This window comes from Panthera tigris, chromosome B4, assembly GCF_018350195.1.
Source record: "Panthera tigris isolate Pti1 chromosome B4, P.tigris_Pti1_mat1.1, whole genome shotgun sequence".
NCBI classification, from domain to species: Eukaryota; Metazoa; Chordata; class Mammalia; order Carnivora; family Felidae; genus Panthera; species Panthera tigris.
In genome coordinates this window covers 76,622,389-76,644,173 of record NC_056666.1, presented here as the reverse complement: position 1 = coordinate 76,644,173, position 21,785 = coordinate 76,622,389, and the positions used below count along the sequence as shown (strand labels likewise).

Below are 21,785 nucleotides of genomic sequence, written 5' to 3'. Positions count from 1 at the left end.
GAAAACAGTAAGTGAAAATCCACTGATTTTAGGGCTATCTCAGCTTCTCAACTCTTTATGGAATTTTTATTTCTAATGATGTTTGGCCTTTGCCCAGAGTCTTATTCTATTTCAACGGGGCCAAAGAAATACAAATATGTACACGACAAGTTTTATGGCAACACGTAACAAATACGGCACCATCATTAACACCCTGCTTCCAGATTTCATCTAGCCCTCCTTTTTTCCATACTGTTTCTTGTTCAGAGCGATCCTCTGACCATGCAGACTGTCCGAACAAGTAACAGGGCTGCCACAGTGCAGGCTGTTGAAAAGAGGGCCCTCCAGAGGACCTGTGCTGGACGGCCAGCTGCAGTGGAGTTCTGCAGCTGCTCTACCGCTCAGGTGCTGCTGTTCAGGACGTGCATTTTTCCAATTTAACTAATATTCCCTATATAGCTCCCTAAAAGAACGCCCTACCATCAGCTGTATCCATAAGGCTGGACCTGTTGGATCCTTTGTGCATGCCTTTGACTATCCCCGAAGGGGGCAGATCAATATTTGCTGGGCGCATTGAGGAAGATGATGATGAAGAAGAGGTAGTTGTAGTGACATCAGGGGGAGCAGAGAGATTCTCTGAGGGAGGAGAAAACAAAATTCAGAATTATATGACATTGGCAATAAAAACAAGAATCTTCAAATCTTTCTGTGGTTGTTTCTTAACAAGGAAAAAACTACAAAAATGGGCTATCAATTCTTGTAAAATAACCTTTGAAATCAAATTCTACTCGTAAGATATAATGAGAGAGTGAGAGTGGAAGCCAGGGCAGATCAAAATTATTTTTTCCTTTTTTCAAAATTATTATTTTCAAGAACTTGAACAGCCTTATTAAGAGCCAATCACATATCCAGTATTCCTCCAAAATGTTCTTTTCTCCACAGAAAGTCTGGTAGAAATTCAGTGTTAATAATCATAATAAAAACTGCGAGTGACTTCAAAATGAAAGCAAAGTGACTGTGGTCATAGTGCTACTGATATTCTAGCCTCGAGCATCTCTTCATGTTTATGTTGGTTTATGTTGGTTTGTCCATAATGTCTCCTCTTCCACCGGAAATGGGGAAGAGTGTCTTGGGAGTGGGTCAGATCCCTCAAGTTCCCAAATGAAGAAAACCAGATAAGGCCTACTTCCAATTTTTATAAAATAACCCACAGGAAACTGATCTACTTGACAGACAAGGTTCTTCCCTTGCTCTAAGCATGATTGTGTAATGTTCTTTTGTTCTGCTTCAGGTAGGGATTCTTAATATCAAGGAACTAAAATGACCTAAGTTGGAAGAGAGCCATTCAATAGGGATGTGTTACCTAAGAAAACTTAGAAAAACATCTGGGGAAGAAAAGGAAAATTAGAGGAAGTAAAATATATGAGTTACAACAATAACAACAAGCTACTCAAAACCATAAAAAAGGCAAAAAGCGTAAGATAAACAATTTCTAAAATCAATTTGGGAGTAAGGTCTCTATGCCCCCAAAGTCTGATGTTACTAAGTTCAATTGTTGTTTTTCCCCCCTAGTTCAATGGTTTTTAAAGTTTTATATATACTAGCACAAGTAGACTACAGCATACCTTTCTGTAGAATAATGTAGTAATAAAGCATTAAAAATATTCATCTTTATTTGACCCCAGCAATTCCACTTATAGGGATATGTCTTAAGGAAATAATCAGACAAGTGCACCAAATTCTGTGTTCAAGGATGTTCATTCCAGCAGTTTTTATAATGGCCAAAAATTGGATACTACCCAAATGTCCAAACCAGGGGAATGGCTAAATAAACCAGGACATAGCCATATAACAGCATACTTTGAAACCATAAAAATAATAGTATAATTCTGTATTAATGACATAAAAGATTTACTAATTTGTGATACACTGCTAAGAAAAGCAGGTTATGAACACTATGTTTAGTACAATTTCATTTTTTAAAAAGCAAGACCCAAACCCTACATATTCATATGCAAATAAAGTCTAGGAAGATACACATTAGAGTGTTATCTGTGGGAAGTGGGTTTACAGATATATCTATATATATCTATATATATAGATATATATATATTTTATCTGTATCTTCAAATTTTTCTATTAGGAACATGAATTGCTTCTGTTAGAGCAAACATCCAAAAGGCAATAATGTTAGTTAGATAAAATGGTTTTTGTGAATACCTTAACAAAAAACTTTTCATAGAGTAGTGAAGCAATAGAAAAATATAAGGTCAGATGAAATCATCTAGTTAACAAAAACCTAGACAAAGTTAACTGGGTATTAGGACAGTATTTTTAATAAGTGAAGTTGCTTTCTTTTAGACAAATGTGGAAATAAAACCTGACCCGACCATGGCTCTGTTGCGTACCCTCCCGAACAGAAAAGATGGTGAGTATGCTCCTCTGTAGCTGCTTTAAGAGGTTCAGTGGATTACAGGGCAGAGCCAAGCTGCAAGACAAGCCACTGGCTGTTGGCACTTGGCTTTTTAATGTGGGCAATCATACCTTCAAGGTAGCTATGTTCTTTACTAATTTACAGGCTTGAATTGCAAATTTTCTAAATTTTTCTTTTCAGAAATCAATTAATAGATTAAAGATCTATATATGTGTGTATATATGTGTGTGTGTGTGTGTGTGTGTGTGTGTATACACACACACACACACACACACACACACACATATATATAGTGTCTATATATATATAGTGATATAGAAAGACCACTGATATGAAAATTAAGACACCACAGACACATGATGTTCAAATACATAACTCAGCACAGTATGTACCAACCAATTTAGCAAAAGCAGAGATCTGAGCTATATCTTTACCTGCAGATGTCACAAACCCTTAAAGCGTGCGTGCGTGCGCACGCGCGCACATACACACACACACACACACACACACACACACAGACATAAAGCAGAGCCAAGCGAAAGCTACCCTCTATACAGGAGCACTGGTAGCAGGCAGCAGCTCACAGGGTACCAACACGGTCAGCCTGCACACTCCAGTTGTAGCAATAACACAGCAGCAAGGACCATAAATCCAGTCTTTATGCTAAAGACAAGGAGCTTCACTGATATTAGTGCAGAATTTGCTCAGGTTTCATGTTTTTCTGTTTGAGAAAACACAGGTAACAATCCTAGGAAAATCTAAGATGTTACATATTTTAACACCTTTTAATATGTGGAATATTCTCCAGTAGGGATAAACCCACACTAAGACTGGTGTTATATCTTGCGGCTTGAGTATTGCTTATGGAAATAGCTATGGCTTCAGGTGGGCAATACTATGCACCAATAATGCAGATGATACCTATCACTCCAAATGTACTGCTGGTGTTTCCTTCTTTGCCCCATTAACTGTTATGTTCTTTCTAATTTTATTTCTTAGGCCACTCTGAAAAAACTAATACAAATCAGAAACTATTTCCTGGATGCTGGGAGCCAAATGGAACATGACTTGGGCTGCTCGGGTAGATCCAGCTCCTACCTATTCGGGTATTGGCAAATACATCAGCTAGAGACCCACTGGTTCCTTTGACCTCTCCATGGGACAGCGTAGAAGATGCGGATGAAGAAGTGGACGATCCCTGAATTGAACGGTTGATCCAGGACTCAGCATTCTGTAAGCTCTGTTGCAAGGCAGCAGAGAGCGCAGCTTGGCGTCTCAGAGAGCCCTCATCCTCAGAGGCCGAAGACGTGTCTGTGTGGAATTAGAAAAAAAGAAGTTCTCGATCCTGCCTAGAACAGAGACCTTTCAGTTCTTACTCATTGATCAACACATTCAATTTTGATACCAGCAAAATATTCACATTCTCAAGGCAGATTAGTGTGTAAAGGTTCTCAAGAATCTCAAAGAAAGGTCTACAGACCAAAGCCTGAAAACACAAAACAGCCTAAATCTATAGGTAATTTTAAGTTCTTAAAAAATCCCTTTTGGAACATTTAAACTTCATGCTTTTCTGTTCTGAACTGAATCAGGATCTGAATTTTTCTGGCTTATCTATTTATATTCAAGTAATACTGAAGTGCTTATATGGCTCCCTCGACCTCTTAATTAGAGAACCGTGTGATAGGCTGCTATACTGATTTTGACAAGTACTTACTAATTAGTGTCTACTCAACAGGCAATGATCCTAATAGGGTGATATAAAAATTTACTTTTGTTAATAACAGCTTCAGTGTCAAACAGTGGGCTGGGTGCTGGGGGAACTAGAGATGGAATTAGAAACAGTGCTTGGCCTGGAGGCATTCACGGTTTTAGCGGCAAGTGGTCACTCAGCACAGGTAAGCCTCCCAAACGTGACAGGGGACGGCCCCGATCTGTATTGCTTTCCTTAACTCTCCAAGAACTGTGAGAAACTTACTGATACAAATTTACTGTATTTGGCCTGGCTCTGACTTCAGGGAAATAAGGCCTAAATTAGAAAAGCATGTTGAGAAAATAAAAAAGGAAAAGTTCAACCAAATATAGGACAGCCAATGGAAGCAGAAGTCAGGAATTTATTTCAAGGCTCTCAGCTTCAGAGGCATAGAAGTTAAGGGGGCATTTGGTCTGATCTGAGACAAACCCTTCTACGTGATTTTGGAGGTTACAATTAATGGCCTATGGATTGGATATCATTTAATTTTTTAAAAAATAAAACATTCTGTGGTTAGTCCTGCTGAGCACTCTAACTCAGGTGAAACTGTAAGTCTGCGTTCGACTTTGGTTCAATGAGCCAAAGAGATAACCAACTAACAGGGCTAGAATGCTGCTCCACAATGGAAATTTGAACCACAAAAGACTAAATTAATCTAGAAGTCAGATTCTGCATGTCCAAAGCAAGCAAGGAAGTAAGAGTTAAAATAATGACCACATTCTTGCTTCCTGCTCCGAACCATTTCCAACTTATCATCTCATATTGAAGGAAGTATGAGGCCCACGACTGATTATTTTCACAATGTACTACATAACTACAGTATGTGCTGGGAACTATGCCAGGTTCTGGGGATTCTGAGATGTATAAGTTCTTGGGAGAGAGTGCCCTCAAACGGCTTACAGTCCAGTACAGGAGACACAATCCTACAGACTATCTCACAAAACTTCAAGAGACGCTGAGAAACGGGGTAAGAAAGGGTTTCACAAGACGGGCACCAATCCCGGGGGAGGAATTCAAGTATTACTATGTAAATGGAGCAAAGACTTTGAGGAGTAAGGGGCAAAATATGAGGCTGGAGAGGGAAACGGTGACCAGACCCCAAAGGGATAAACTGATGAGGTTCTTTAAAGGAGAAAGAGATCTAGAATACAAAAGGAGAGTGACTTAAGGAAAATACAGAGAAAGAAAAGTAACACCATCTGTAACCTTTTATTTAAGGAACGAGGTTTGCATAATTCTCAAAAAATATTCCAACATTTCAAATGTACCTTGGGAGGCAGAGATTTCTGTCTTTGTAAACATGATAAAGAAAAGATCAATGGGTGGGCGGTGTGGAACAGGTGTATCTGACCCTAAGAACAAAGTATTTTCAGGGTAATACATCTCAGGACCCTAACAAACTCCACTGGATTTGCAGGCTGTCTTTATTGCATCATTTATTTTAAACTGCATTAAGTCTAAAATCAGAATAACCCAATTTTCAAAAGATAGCAAAACCAGTATTTTCATGATTAGGTTTACGGCAAATTGGCTTCATTGTGTTTCTATACTGGATCAATTATGTCACTAGGTGCATTGTTTCAATTCAATGACCTCGTTTGCCTGCCAGTCCTCCTCCGTGTTTAGTGACTACAACTGTGGGCGGCTCAGTGTAGTGGAAAAAACATGGCTTGGTGTCTGTTTTCCATTTGAACTCTGGGGTCCACCCCTCATAAGCTATGTGACTTGGGGAATAACATTATCCACCTGAGAAGGTTTGCTTGTTTATCCATTCGACAAATACTACTAAGCACTACACTAGTTGGTAAGAATAAAATGGTGAACAAAGGAGACATGTCCCTACTCCAATAGGACTTAGTGTCTTACAGTGCAGACACCCAAGGAAGTGAGACCTAAACCTAGGCCAGAAGGGTAAGTAGCTATCGGCTCTAAAGCGTATGGAGGTGGGGGGAGCAAAGAGCCAGGCAGAGGGAACAGCATGTGAGGAAGTGGGGAGGGCACAGAAGACAAGGCACATCCAGGACCTGAAAGAAACGGGACTGGCTGCAGCACAGGACGCAACAGCAGTTACTTCCAATTCTGATGGAAGATGAGGCTGGACAAGTAGACAGCACTGGGCTCTTAAGGGTCTTTGTGCTAAATGCACAGGAGACCATAAAATGAGACATTGTCCAGAATACACCCCCAGCAGTGGCAGTGCATAGCAGTTGGCCAATAAATATTGGTTCCCCTTCTCTTCCTTGAATCATCCATTCTAGGTTAGCTCACAGGCACAAAACTGGCTGTGCAAAGCTTTCAGCAGATCGTGTATCTTAATGCACAAACATAAGCACTGCTCCAAGACGGTATCTTAAAAAACAAAACAAAACAAAACAAAAAAACAAGCTCCCTTAAATATTGATATGTTTATTTGGTAGCTTTTTTGGTTTGTTTTGTTAAGTAACTGTCACCCAAGAAATTGCTGTGGATTAGTAGAAATTTTGGCAAGATTAAATTAATGATAATAGAAATATTTTCTAACTGATTCTGCTCCAGTTGAACATGAACTTACAACTCTTATCCATCATAACTAAGGTCCCTTGCTTAAACTCTTGTATAAGATGAATACAATAGGTCCTCTAAAACAGAAAATAATTTTGAAAACACGCTTTGCTCTTCAGTTTTTAGTTAGTATGGTTTTAACACAGAACCATTTTATACTGATAGGCAGAAGCCTATAAAATCCATTTCTAACCAATTACAAAACATATATAACAATTAGCTTGTTGATTTTAAGGGGAGAAAGGTCCCAAATTTGCTGTCTTTGAGCACTGTAGCACTTTTTGTCATTAGCCATGTGTGGAAATGACATCCCTCTTTTTGGCAGAAAATACAGCTTTTATATCTAAAAATGTTTATTTTAAAAGTTTAAACACCTACCAATTCCACCTACTAGTGGAATAATCTATTCATTCCACTCCTACATATCTACCCAAGAGAAATGAAAGCATATATCTATACAAGGACTTGTTGGTGAATGTTCATAGCAGCTTTATTTTAATAGGAAAAAACTGGAAACTACCTAAATGTCCATCAAGAACTGAAAGGAGAAACAAAAGGTATATCTATAGGACAGAATACTACTCAGCAATAAAAAGGAATGAGCCTCTGCTATACAAAACAACATGGTTGAATCTCAAAATAATTATGTGGAGTGAAATATGACAGACCTCTTCCCTCAAAAAAAAGTACAACAAAGTATGATTCTATTTATACAAAACTGTGGAAAATCCAAACTAATGTCTAATGACAGAAAACAGATCATGGAGATGGAGAGAAGTAGGATTACAAAGGGATTATGAGGAAATTTGGGGGGGCATGATGGATACCGCTCATTTTCTTAATTGTGGTAATGGCTTCATGGTTTTGATACGAAAACTTAGCAAACTACACATTTTAAGTATGTTTATTGTATGTCAATTGTAATTTAATAAAGCTGTCAAAAGAACTCATTGAAAAAGATTCACAGGGGTGAAAATGGTGGCTTGGTGAGAGGATGGTAACATCTCAGTCAGTCTACACAATCTGAGGGGTACTGTGCAAACTGGACAAGTTCTTAGAAAGACAGTGACTGCCATCGGGCTCTGACAGCTGATACCAAAATTAGGCCCAGACATCAGCTTAGAACAGTAGCTAAGTCAAGACTCACCAAAAGAAAGATCTTATCCTAATAACTACTACAAAATATACCACATAAGCCAGGCCAAGAAATAGGAGCTTCAAAGAACAAATAAAGGAAACAACCACTAGGACGGTTAGTGCATGATATTCTAGAGATCATGGAAAGAATTTTTGTGTATTTTGGGTAAGTAGAGTGGAAAGACATCAGGCAGGAAAATATCATGTTCTCTTGCATTGTTGGGTCAGAGGAATTAAGGACTTCCAGAACCTTCAAGAAAGGCAAGTGGAGTTTATGCAGACAAGAAAAGAAAAATCTTTAGAGATCCAAGAGGAAGAAGCAACCTAGGAGTAAAAGCATATATGGAAGAGAAGATTAGAAGGTTAGTTCTGGAAGCAGGCCAATCTTGAACCAACCTTGGGCTGCAAATTCTGGGCAGCTTGATATAGCACTATACCCAACCAGGGTGTCTGATTCACCAGACAAGGGTTAGGGAGACTTTCAGAACTATCTAAGAGATATTTTGGCATCCCACAGTAATGTGTCTGGGTGCACAGAAGCTTGGCTGGGATCAAAAATAACTATGTAAAACCTGACTGGCAGGTTCATGAGTTGCCTGACCATTAATGTCCAAACTGGAATCCCTCTGAGAGAAGGGGCACTCACTGTTAATAATTACTCTAGGGTCACTCTACCTATAAGGATCTCCAAACACTGTTTTTCTAGGTATTTTTCCATGTCTATGAAAAAACAGTTCACAAAATGAATTAATATTACAAATACTGTTGACCCTTGGGGTGCCTGAGCGGGCTCAGTTGGTTAAGCATCCAACTCTTGATTTCAGCTCAGGTTATGATCGCACTGTTGGTTGGGCTCTATGCTTACAGTATGAAGCCTGCTTGGGATTCTCTCCCTCTTTCTCTCTCTGCCCCTCCCCAGCTCATACGCAAATATGGGTGCACGCACAAGCTCTCTCTCTCTCTCTCTCTCCTAGTAAATAAATAAAAGTTTTTTAAAAACTACCGTTGATTCTTGAACACCACAGGGGTTAGAGGTACTGGCCCCATGCATGGCTGAAAGCCCGTGTATAACTTTTGACTCCCCCCAAACTTAACTTACTGATAATCTAATATAAGCAACAAACACATATTTTGTATTTTACAAATATCTGTATTCTATTTTTTTAATGTGTATTTATTTTTGAGAGACAGAGCATGAGTGGGGGAGGGGCAGAGACGGAGACACAGAATCCAAAGCAGGATCCAGGCTCCAAGCTGTTAGCACAGAGCCAGACGCAGGGCTTGAACTCACGAGCTGTGAGATCATGACCTGAGCTGAAGTCAGATGCTTAACTGACTGAGCCACCCGAGTGCCCCTATTATATCTGTATTCTTACAATAAAGTAATCTAGAGAAAAGAAAATATTAAGAAAATCATAAAGAAGAGAAAACATATTTACAATACTACATTGTAAAAATTCCACATATAAGCAGACCCACGCAATTCAAATTGTATTGCCCATGGGTCAACTGTGTTTAGGTAAAAAAAAGAGATTTTTAAAAACTTATTGCCTATTTGAAAAGTCCGATCAAACATGCAGCAACTGCTAGAGCTCCAGATTTACCGCAAAATATTTACTTGACACTATGGTAGAAGGAGAGGCGATATACCAAGTGGTTTAGAGAATGGGCTTTTAAAGTCAGACTCTGAATTCCGACCTTAGCTCTGCGACTGAGAGCTCTTGGGCAAATCAGTTCTTAAGGGTCTTAATTCTGCTGTTTGCTGTTGTTGTTCTTTTTCTATTCTCTCTCATGGTGAGTGTTTTCTATTTTTGGACTGTTTACTCACAAAATTCAGTGGATCTTTATCTCTGGAATCCTAAATCCCTGGGTTGACGTTGTATCCTTCCAGAAACTATTTGTGTCTCAAGGTTATCATCAGTCCAAAGACCATTTTTTTAATGTTAGTTCTTACCAGGCAGTATAGTGAAATTCAAACCTAGAACCCACTTGACCCCAAATTCTTAGGGAAGGTCCCAGCTTCTGTTATCCCAAGGCCAGGCACAACTCAAGCTTTCTTAACAACATTTTCTTTCGCTGGCATGTTAATTTTTTCTAGTTCATTTTTCTGCTGAAGCTGTAAGTCCCTCCAGGGATCTCAATTCCAACAACCAACTTATTATTATTATTATTATTATTATTTTTTTTTTTTTTAAGTAAGCTCTAGGCCCAACGTAGGGCTCAAGCTCACAACCCCAAGATCAAGAGTCACACGCTCTACCAACTGAGCCAGCTTACATAGGTCCAAGGTTTTATCTTTTTTATCCTTATGGTAATTAGAATTTATTTAAGCCCCTTCTTTCCTGCCTCCCCGCTCCCCAGGACAGATAAAGCGAGCACCATCTCAGCATTCTGATGTTCAGTGACTGTTTTCTCTCTCTGTCTCTCTCTCTCTCCTGTATGTATTTAAAAGGAAACTGGTTCTAGTCTATCTAGAATTTCTAATGGGAAGTTTTCTTGTCTCTGTTCTAGGAGAGAATTTTCAGATTATCTAACTGACTACACAGCTAACGAAGCTTATGCAAATTATTGAGCTTCTCTAAACCTGTTTTCTCATTTGTAAAATGGGACAGAGGGCAATGGAGAAAAAAAATATGTGCTAAGCACTTAGCTCTTTAACTAGTACACAAGGCTACTCAATAAACGGTAACTATGAAATCAGTTTTACTGGCAAGCTGTAAATTTTACCATTAGCTGTTGAAATAAATTCAGTCTATCAAAGTGGGTTTTTACTGTGCTTTGGCTTAAAGAATATTGAATATTTACTGGTCTCCCAAGTAACTGGAGACCACTGCTCATAACCCACACCAATAATGAAAGTATGCTATTAACATGATCCAAGTCTATTAATTAGAGCACATTTATAGGGGTCTGATTTGCCAACTCTATTTTGCACTTCTGAATGAAATTAGAATGTTTGGGGAAAATTCCCCAAGTTGGCAATTCACATAGGTATTCTCTTTTAATTTAAATTAACTGACTAAAACATGTTTTGGGCTATAAGCTCTCAGAAGGCAACAGCTATTTAATTTGCTTGCAATAATATCCCTGCATTTCTGTAGACGACAGTGATGCCCACGAACAGACCTGGGATATTGTTATACTTTTTAAGTTGTAAATTCCTCCTTATCTGGCCCTAGGAATTACTACTGCGGTCACTGCCAAGCAGGGCCCTGTGTGGGACAGGAACATAAATTCATTCTACTCAAGCCAGCTGAAATAGCTTTCTGTGCTCTGGGGTCATCATGTGGTCTATTTGGTCATCCGAGTACCCTCCGAATGAAGCACAGGGTAAGTCCACAAGGATGCAGAAAAAACTTAGAGGGGAAAACAATATATGCTGCAGTTTCGCATCTTGTTTATCGGTATGAATGAGAAACAGAATTACACAAAGAATCCCTACAAAGAAAGAGCTGAGGTAATGGCCTCATGACATTAGTAAATGATTTCAGCACATAAAGGGAACTGGATGGCAGTAATTCAAGCAGTCTAAGAGACTGAAAAGGCCACAGGCACTAAAGAACCGTAATTTGCTACCAACTCTGAGAATTTAAATTTTCCAATCCATAAGATAAAAACCAGCGTACATATCAATAAACAAATTTTAGGTTGAGTGACACTTTATTATTTCCAAATGATATGTGAACAAAAGCCAATTATTTCCCATGGCCACTATTTATACCATATTTTCCATCCTATGTAATACTATGAATAAAGCCAAGATTTATGACATATTTTACTTCTTAAATCCTTTTTATTAAATCCTTCCAAAAATAGCTCTAAAATTTCATCAGTTTAGTAATGCCAACAGTTATGCGTTGGGTGCGCCCCAAAGAGCCTCACTGGCTAGTGCGCTTTCGCAGGTATCCCAGGAACTGGGTTCACACGGGACAGCACGTGCACAGTGACGGCCCTGACTGCAAACTTGCTTTGTGACGTGCATCCTGACCGCTCAGACAGTGCACAAAGGGCAACGTGACTAAATTACTATAAAATCTGAGGTTAATTTTTCCCTGCAAGGTTAGTACAACTTTTCTAGAAAGAGTGCCATGGCAAGGTCATTTGTATAGCTGCCCAGAACTGATTTTTTTAAAACTGCCTATAACCAGCAATAATTAAGGTCCTCCTCCTCCTCCCCAACCCTCAGGGCAGCCTCAGCATTCTTCTAGACTTCAGTGTTTCAGGGGCTCTCAGTGCAAGATAAAGGGAGACAGTGACACAGGATTAAACTGCAGTAGGAAGAGGACACAGCCAAGGATCTAACCAGTGGTTCTCAGGAGCTTGGAGAGAATGGAATCTGAATCCCCTAACTGGGGAACAGCAAATTCCATTCCCTAAAATGAAAAGTGCTGATGGATGCCTTATGATACAGCTCTTGCACATTTCCTCACGCTAGACACAGGCGTGTGCGCAGCTGCAGAATGAGAGCATCAGGATCTAGCTCCGTGTGGGGGCCATGTGAGAAATCACTCTGTAGGGTGCTCTCAATGTTTCTTCATGATGAGAGAGAATTCCTCTTCTATATGACAACATGCACGTCCCTAGTAGTACATTAAGGTTTCTCATATGCTATTCAGAGATCCCTAGCTCTGGAGATAAACAGATAGGAGACCTTTTCGTTACTCTGATCTGATGAATAAAGGTCTTAGGAGAGAGGATTGTACCTTTATAATCATGAAATTATGAAGACACATAAGGTGATCAGGAACATTATGCCACCTCTGTAAGGCTGCAGTACAACATTAGTGTTCAGAAACAGGCCTGTAGTGAATCCCCAAGGACTATGGTCTCATTCAGTAGTGAATAGCCACGATTTTGTTGCTGGAGTTGGTAATGTCCCCTCGGGCAGTGACTTTTGTAAGGGGATAAAAAAGGTTTCCATTCCTTCCGAGCATTCTCAAGATCCTTTGCCGCACTCTCACATTTAACCCAAGGCCATGAGAGCAGACTATTTACTGTAGAGCTGTATTTCTTTATTACAGCTATGGAGAGGCCTGTTTCTAAGAAGTACGAGTCACGTGCTCCCTACCCTTTGCCATTTATTACAACTGAGCCCTCAGCCGCGCTGCGGCAGCATCTGCCCACGAGGAACTGCTCCGGGTCTGAGAGGCCCCTTTGTCTATCAGGACCCAACTGGTGTTATACTACTGTGGAAGGGAAACCAGCCAAGATTTTGAATGAATAGGCTGGAAGTACGCACCATTACAGACACAAAATGTCTTTCACTGTGAAGGTCTGCTAGAGGTATCCTGTGTTACGTTTTGAGAAACACTTGAAGCCACAGAGCTATTTCTCTCTCAAACATATTGACACCACAGATGTAAGGAAAAGAAGCACACACAATTAATGAGCCCACAGCACACCCAAATGCTCTGAGAAGTTAGCCAAAACCTAGCAGAAAACTATTAATATGAACCCAGACCAGGGACTAGGATCAGTGGAAACAGCTCAACTTGACAGCTGTGAATCAAAGTCAATCACAATGATGTAACCTTCTCCCCAAAGATATGGTAAGTCCTCTAGACCCAAACTACAGGGAAAAATCTCCCCCCAAAGATTTCATTACTAGTAACAGGACAGGAGACACACAGACACTATATTGAGGCTCCGGGACAGATTTATTATGTTTAGTCTCAGCGGCCTACAGGGAGATCTTGTCTGGGATTTCATCTAAAAAATCTTAAGGCTTTTCGAAACTTTGGGAAAGATTCTGAATAAACAAGACAACTTAAAGTTGTTCCGGTTGCTCCTCAAATAGCAAATTATATAACTCTTCGGGTAGAGAGTCCAAGTCTGGGGAATGAGAAAGGGATGAAGACACTTAGTTCTCTCTGATCTTGTGAACCCATTATAAAAAGTGGGTTCTTAAAAATATACAAATGTATACAAAATATATTAACACACATACAAACACACTTATATATATTTTTTCAGATCCCTTAAACCTTTGCATGACTGCACTCACTCCGTCTTTAATGACACACAAAATTTTATCCCAAATGCACTTATTCTGTAGAGGCAAAGCATCTGATTGAGAAGTATAAATTTGTTAAAGAAATTATGACCATGGTCATATTTTAGAGGTCAACGAAAATAGCTATTAAACCACAGAAGGATTTTCTAAGACCCTAAGCTTTGGCCTGTGTTTATTTATGACTACTTGAGTTTGGGGGTTGTATTAAGGAAATGCTGAAAATTCGGAAGGAAAACTTTTTTTTTTTTTAAATGGCATTATTGTTAAGGCTTCTTTCTGTAAGCATTTATAATGTGACAATCAAAACTTGTGTCTTCAATGTGTATTCTTAGACACCTTGGATGACGAGGAAAAGTGCAGGCTCCTACCTCAGAAAAGACAAAGCAGAACTTATGTCAGGAACATCACAGGAGTAACTGTCAGAGAGGAAGGTTCTGACAAACCTACCAGGAGGTGTGCAGGCATCTGCAGGAGACTGGACGAATGTGGACCGCCTTTTGGTTGGCATAGGCAAAGCCATTTTCTGTTCTTTATGCTTTGCCAGTGCGGCTTGAACTGCTTCTGTATGGATATCTGAAAGATTAAACATTTGCATTTATTAGCTCTTGGTTCTTAAAGTGATTACTTCTGTGGGCTGAACTATTACTGCCTCAACTGTTGAAAAGGGATATTTAGGTGATTTTTAGTTACAATTTGTGTTGTAACAATTAAAATAAAACTGAAAAAGAAGAGACAAAAAAAGAAAGAAGTCAAGGATAATTTTACAGACAAGGAAAATGAAGCCCAGAATGATTATGTGACTGCTTTAAGAGCAAACAAGGGGCTAGTGGAGATAGGCAGGGGTGGGGAAAGGCAAAGGGGTCTAACATGCCCCTGTGCCAGGCAGGGATCCTACCTCTGAATGGAATGAGTGCTGTGCAGGTAGCTAAAAGACACTCACTGTTCTTCAGGAAAAGAAGCTTAGGATTTGTTTAACTGCCTGAAAGTGGTTGAGACCACTCAGTTCTCTACCACAGGATCAGAAGGGCTGAATCTGATCTAGAAAAATATAAGAGCTGATGGTACTTGTTTGCCACTGTGGCCACAAGAGAATTCAGTTCTCCCCTTGAAGTCCAAGAGGAAGGAACCTTAGAGCACCGGGATGGGTCAGTCGGTTAAGTGTCCAACTTCAGCTCAGGTTATGATCTCACGGTTCATGAGTTCGAGCCCTGCACTGGGCTCTCAGCTGTTGGAGCAGATCCCAGTTTGGATCCTCTGTCTCCCTCTCTCTCTGCCCCTGCTCCACTCACACTCTCCTCTCTCCCTCAAAAATAAATAAAGATTAAAAAAAAAAAGAAGTCTAATAGGGGTCTCAAAATTAACATTTCCCAACAGAACACTTGATTGTCCACTCCCGCCATAAAATGTGCTCTACATTTCTGCAAAAAAAGGATCATACTATTCATAGTCTTTGGTGTTCTCCTTTGAGATTTTTTAAAACTCTTACAAAATCCTATGAAGGTAGATAACTGAAGTAGCTTCCTAGTTCTCAAGAATTTCCTCTTCTCAGGGATGGGCCCAGTTGAGGGACAAACTATCCTAGGAGGCCTGTCTGTGCTATGTAAATGTACCTCTTATAACAGCTGGACCTATCAGATCCTTTTATGGGGGTCTGTGTGGAAGAATTCGAAGTAAGTCAAGAAAATGCAGGTTCTAGAACTGAGTCACTTTAATGATAACTCCCTAGAGAAAAGGAATGTCCTTAAACTTCAGGGTTGAAACCCTGGAAGCTGTCTCTCCTTTTCTAGGGATTTCTCAACTGTTGCTTCGCTTCTATGACCTACTCTAGCTATTTAAGGTAGCCTGAGCTGACCTGTTTCATGCAACAACAACAACAACAAAAACCTTCACTAATATAACCAGAAACATCTTTCTGTGTAAATACAAACCTATAACATAATTTTAAAGGTTGCATAGAATTCCACTGTATGTCTGTGCCATGATTTATTTAAGCAACCTGTTTCCAAAGTTTTGCTACTATTCTTGGCAACGATTCACAGCAAAAGAATTCAGTATTTTCACCTTAGTACATACATATAATCCTATTTTTGTAGGATTAATTCCAATTGCTGAGGTGTATTTCCTAAGAACAAGGATTTTTTTTTTTTTTTTGAGCAGGGGGAGAAGCTAGTGCAAGCAGGGGAAGGGCAGAGGGAGAGGGAGAGAGAGAATCTCAAGTAGGCTCCACACCCAGCTCGAAGCCCAACATGGGGATCCATCTCACCACCACAAGACTGTGACCTGGGCCGAAATTAAGAATCGGACACTTAACCAACTGAGCCGAGACACCCGATGATTTTACTCTTATATAGCTATCATACATTTACCAAAATCAATAAATTAAATACTGATACAAATTATTATGTCACCCACAACCCATATTCCAACTTAGCCTACTATTCCCCAGTAATGCACTTTATAGTTTTTCCTCCTTTGTTCCTGATCTGGGACCTGACACAGAATCATACATTACGTTTAGTTGTCACAATTCTCTATTATCCTATAATCTGGAACATTTCTTAACCTTTGTCTCTCATTGCCTTGACATTATTGTACAGACTAATTATATTGTAGAATGTCCCTTAATTTTAGTTTGTTGATATTCCTCATAATTAGATTCTGGTTATACATTTTGGTAGGAATACCACAGAAGTAATATGTCTTCTTGAAACATGATGTCAGGAAGTGTCTGCCCTATTACTGGTGATAGTAACTGATTACTTGGTTAAGATGATGTCTACTAAAGTAATTCATTGTAAGGTTATTATTCTTCCCTTAGTGTAATTAACAAATAAATTATGGGTGAATGTTTTTCAGATGATATAAATATTACATACTTCATTGAACTTTTACCTACTGGTTTTAGCATTCATTGATGATTCTTGGCTGAATCAATTATTACCATAATGGCTACAAAACATTGATTTAATAACTCTATCATTCCTTCTGTATTTATTAGTTACTTTTTCTACTATAAGAAAAAGCATCCCTTTCTCTCCCAATTTATTTATATCAATACAGACCTATTGACTCTCATTTTATTCTATGGCTATTGTTACTACCATTACTTATTTTGATGGTCCTAATACCCCAGATTTGACCAACGAGGCCAAATCAAACTGGCTCTTACGTCCTTTTGACATATTCCCATCATTTTGAGCAGTTTTTGTTCTCTGGTATAAGATGTTCCAGGTATGTTCCCTTCTCCAGCACTAGAATTAAACATTTCTCTAAGGAACCCTGACCTCTCTTAGTGGAGAATGGTATTTAGAAACCAAGACCTTAAAAGAAGGAGTGCTCAGTGCTATTGGGGTATCAGACGCTCAACCAGCTAAGCCACCCAGGTGCCCCTCTTCATTTTTTTTTTAAAGCTGCATAGCACTCCATTATATAAGTTAGTTTACTCAACTATTCTAAGTGTGGGCATTTAAGTGTTTCCGATATTTTACAATTACAAACAATAATACAACAAAGGGTCTTGTGCAAGTAGACTTTTATACTGATGAGAGTATATCTTCAGGGCCAATTCCAACAAGTGAGACTCCTAAGTCAAAAAGTGAATACATTTTAAACTCTGCTGCATCTTGCCAAGTTCCTCTCCAAAGAGTTGTATCATACTGTATTACTATCAGCAATGTGCCTATGTGTCTGTTTCCTCATAGCCTCACCAGCAGAATGTATTATCTTGGTTTTTTGACTATTACCAGTTTGGTAGCTGAGAAATGGTGTCTCAGTATACTTTCAATTTGGACTTCCTTTATTTTATTATTTTTTTTTAATTTTAAGATTTACTTTATTTTTGGAGAGAGAGAGAACGTGCAAACAGGGGAGGGGGCAAAGGGAAGGGGGAGAGAGAGGGAGAGAGAGAAAGAAAGAGAGAGAATCCCAAGCAGGCTCCACACACTCAGCATGGAGCCTGATGTGGGGCTCAGTTCCATGACCCTGGGATCATGACCTGAGCTGAAATGAAGAGTTGGACGCTCAACTGGCTGAGCCACCCAAGCACCCCTGTACTTCTTTTATCATTAATGAGATTAAACATCGGATTTAAGGATCATTTAATATTTGTTGGTAAGTGAAAGTAAATATTCATGTCACTTGATCATTTTTCTACTGGGTTTCTGCATTTATTTTCCCCTAATTTTTAAGAGTTCTTCACTAGCCCTTTATCTCTGAATGTCAGAAATAGTTTCTTTCAATCTGTCATTTGTCTTTTGACACTGTGGTAGTTTATTGCCACACAGAAGGTTTTTAAAAATTTTTTATGGAATATCTCAAATCGATAACCTAATGTTATACTGAAGGAACTCAAAAAAGAACAAACTAAAACCAAAGTTAGTAAAAAGAGGAAATAACAAGGATTATAACAGAAATTAAAAAAAAATAAATTTGAAAAACAGAAAACAATCAGCAAAAATAAAAGTTGGTTTTTTGAAAAGATGAACAAAACTGACAAATCTTTAGCTAGATTAAGAAAAATACAGGGGCACCTGGGGGGCTCAGTCGGCTGGGCGTCTGACTTGGGCTCAGGTTATGATCTCCCAGTTCACAGGCTCGAGCCCCGCGTCGGGCTCTGTGCTGACAGCTCAGAGCCTGGAGCCTGCTTTGGATTCTGTGTCTCCCTCTCTCTCTGCCCTCCCCTGCTCATGCTCTCTCTCTCTCTCTCTCAGAAATAAAGATTTTTAAAAAATTAAAAAAGAAAAATACAGAGTAAAATAACTAAAATAAAAAATGAAAGAGGAAATATTACAACTGATACCACAGAAATAAAAAACATTATAAGACTACCATGAGACGACTACTATACCACAAATTGGATAACCTAAAAAAATGGATAAATTCCTAGAAACATACAACCTACTAAGATTGAATCATGAAGAAAGAGAAAATCAGAACAGACAAATTACTATTAGGAAGACTGAATCAGTAATAAAAACCTCCCAACGAAGAAAAGCCCAGGTTTCACCGTAGAAATCTATAAAACATTTAAAGAACAGCAACCTTTCTCAAATTCATTCAAAGAACTAAAGAAGAAATACTTCTCATTTAAAAGAAGAAATACAAATTCATTTTTATGAGGCCAGCATTACCCTAAAACCAAAGCCAAACAAAGATACTGCAAAAAACAAGACAAAACAAAATAAATCCAAATAAAACAAAACAACAACCCCCTAAAACTAAGCAACCCACTGAATGGGAGAAGATATTTGCAAATGATATATCCAAGAAGGGGTTAACATCCAAAATATATAAAGGACTTACACAACACCAAAAAACAAATAATTCAATTAAAAAGTGAGCAGAGAACTTGAATAGACATTTTTACAAAGAAAGCATACAAATGGCCAACAGACATAAAAAGACACGCAGCATCACTAACCACAGGGAAATGAAAATCAAAACCACTTCGAGATCTCACCTTACACCTGTCAGAATGGCTAGGATGAAAAAGACAATACCAAGTTTTGTGAGGATGTAGAGAAAAAGGAACCCTGGTACACTGTCAGTAGGAATGTAAATCGGTGTAGCCACTGTGGAAAACAAGGTAAAAAAATTAAAAATAGAAACACCAAAAAGTCCAGTAATTCCACTATTGGGTATTTACTCAAAGAAAACAAAAACACTAATTCAAAAAGACATATGCATCCTCACGCTTCCTGCAATATTGTGTGTAATAGCCAAGATATAGAAGCAGCTCAAGCGTCCATCGACAGAATGGATAAAGATACGGAATATATATACAGTGGAATATTACTCGGCCATTAAAAATAATAGGACCTTGCCATTTGCGACAACATGGATGAACCTAGAGGGTATCATGCTAAGTAAAATGAGTCAGAGAAAGACAGACACCATATGATTTCACTTATGTGTGGAATCTAAAAAAAGGAACAAACAAAACTCAAAGAGACTCTTAAATGCAGTTAAGAAACTGGTGGTTGCTAGAGGTGAGGCAGGTGGGGGATGGGCAAAATAGATAAGGAGCATTAAGAGGTACAAACCTCCAATTATAAAATAAAGAAGTCACAGAGATGAAAAGTAGAGCATGGGGAAGTCAATAATATCGAAAAAATGTACAGTGATGACACATCATAATGAGCATTGAGTAATGTATAAAATTATTAAACCACTATTTTGTACATCTGAAACTAATGTAACACTGAATGATAATCACACTGAAATTTTTAAAATAAATAAAAAACTTAAATGCAGATTTTTTTAAAAGGCAGAAACAGACCCATAAACACAGAGAACAAACTGATGGTGGCAGAGGGGAGGGGAGTAGGGAGATGAGAAAAATGAGTAAAGGAAAGGAGTGCCTGGGTGGCTCAGTCAGTTAAGCATCTGGCTCTTGATTTCAGCTCAGGTCATGATCTCAGGGTTTGTAGGTTCAAGGGCTGCTCTGGGCTCTGTCAGCACAGAGCCTATTTGTGTCTCCCTCTCCCTGCCCCTCCCTCCCTCCCTCTCTCTCTCAAAATAAATAAAGTTAAAAAAATTTTTTAAAGTCGGTAAGGGGGAGTGGGAGATACAGGCTTCTAGTTATGGAATAAGTCACAAAGGTAAAAAGTACAGCACTGGGAATATAGTCAATGGTATTGTCATAGCGATGTATGGTGACAGATGACAACTGCACTTGCAGTAAGTATAGCATAATGTATAGATTTGTTCAATCACCATGCTGTACATCTGAAACTAATGTAACACTGTATGTCAACTATGTTTCAACTAAAAAAAAAGAAAAGAAAAACACCCCTACACCAATATCCCTGATGAATACAGATGCAAAAATATGGAACAAAATACTGTCAACCTGAATTCAACAGTACATGAAAAGGACTATGTACCAGGGCGCCTGGGTGGCTCAGCTGGTTAAGCGTCCAACTCTTGGGTTTGGCTCAGGTCATGTTCTCACGGTTTCATGAGTTCGAGCTGAACGCTGGGCTCTGTGCTGACAGTGTGGCGTCTGCTTGGGATTCTCTCTCTCTCTCCCTTTCTCTCTGCCCCTCCCCAACTCACGCCGTCTCTGTCTCTCTCAAAATAAATAAATAAAAACATTCATATTCATATTTATATTTAGGACTATGTACCATAACCAAGTGAGATTTATCCCTGTGTTGCAAGGATGTTCAACATATGAAAATCAACAAATATAAGACTCTACATTAACACAATGAAGGACAAAAATTATATGACCATCATAGATGCAGAAAAAGCATTTGACAAAACTCAACACACTTGATAAAAACACTCAACAAACTAGGAATAGAAGGACATTCTCTCAAAATAATAAAATTCATAAACGAAAAGCCCGCAGCCAGCAACATAGTCAACGGCGAGAGCTGAAAGCTTTTCCTTCTAAGATCAGGAACAAGGTAAAGATGCCTGCTCTCACCACTTCTTTCAGCATAGTACTGGATGTCCTGGTCAGAGTAATTAGGCAAGAAAAAGAAATAAAAGGTATACAAAAGGAGAGGAAGAAGTAAAATTATTTATGTTTGCAGATGACATGATCTTATACATAGGAAATCCTAAAGATTTTATTCATGTACACAAACTGTTAGAACTAATCGGCGAATTCAACAACTGCAGGATAGAAAATCAGGATACAAAAACCAGTTGTGTTTCTCAACACAAACAATTAACTATCTGAGAAGGAAAGGAAGGAAATAATCTCATTTATAGTAGCATAAAAAATAATAAAAATTTTAAAATAAACACAATCAAGCAGGCAAAAAACTTGTATACCATGAAAACCGCTGAAGGAAATTAAAGAAGAAACAAATGGAAAAACATTCCATGTTCATGGACTGGAAGAGTTAATATCGTTAAAATATAAGTGATCTACAGATTTAATGCTATACCTGTAACAATCCACTGGCACTTTTGAAGAA

General features: G+C 38.7%; 1 protein-coding gene across 4 annotated transcripts in view; it reads right to left on the bottom strand.

The window, feature by feature from the left end:
• Positions 1 to 21,785, bottom strand: part of DIP2B (disco interacting protein 2 homolog B) — a 225,166-nt gene that overhangs the window by 65,599 nt on the left and 137,782 nt on the right. For 3 of the 4 annotated variants that reach the window (XM_042992273.1, XM_042992275.1, XM_042992274.1), the window contains exons 4-6: positions 14,302 to 14,427; positions 3,512 to 3,724; positions 460 to 615 (exon numbers count right to left, since the gene is read on the bottom strand). In XM_042992273.1, coding sequence (XP_042848207.1) covers positions 460 to 615; positions 3,512 to 3,724; positions 14,302 to 14,427 — 495 coding nt within the window. The remainder of the gene's footprint in view (positions 1 to 459; positions 616 to 3,511; positions 3,725 to 14,301; positions 14,428 to 21,785) is intronic. The other variant, XM_042992276.1, reaches the window with a different exon arrangement.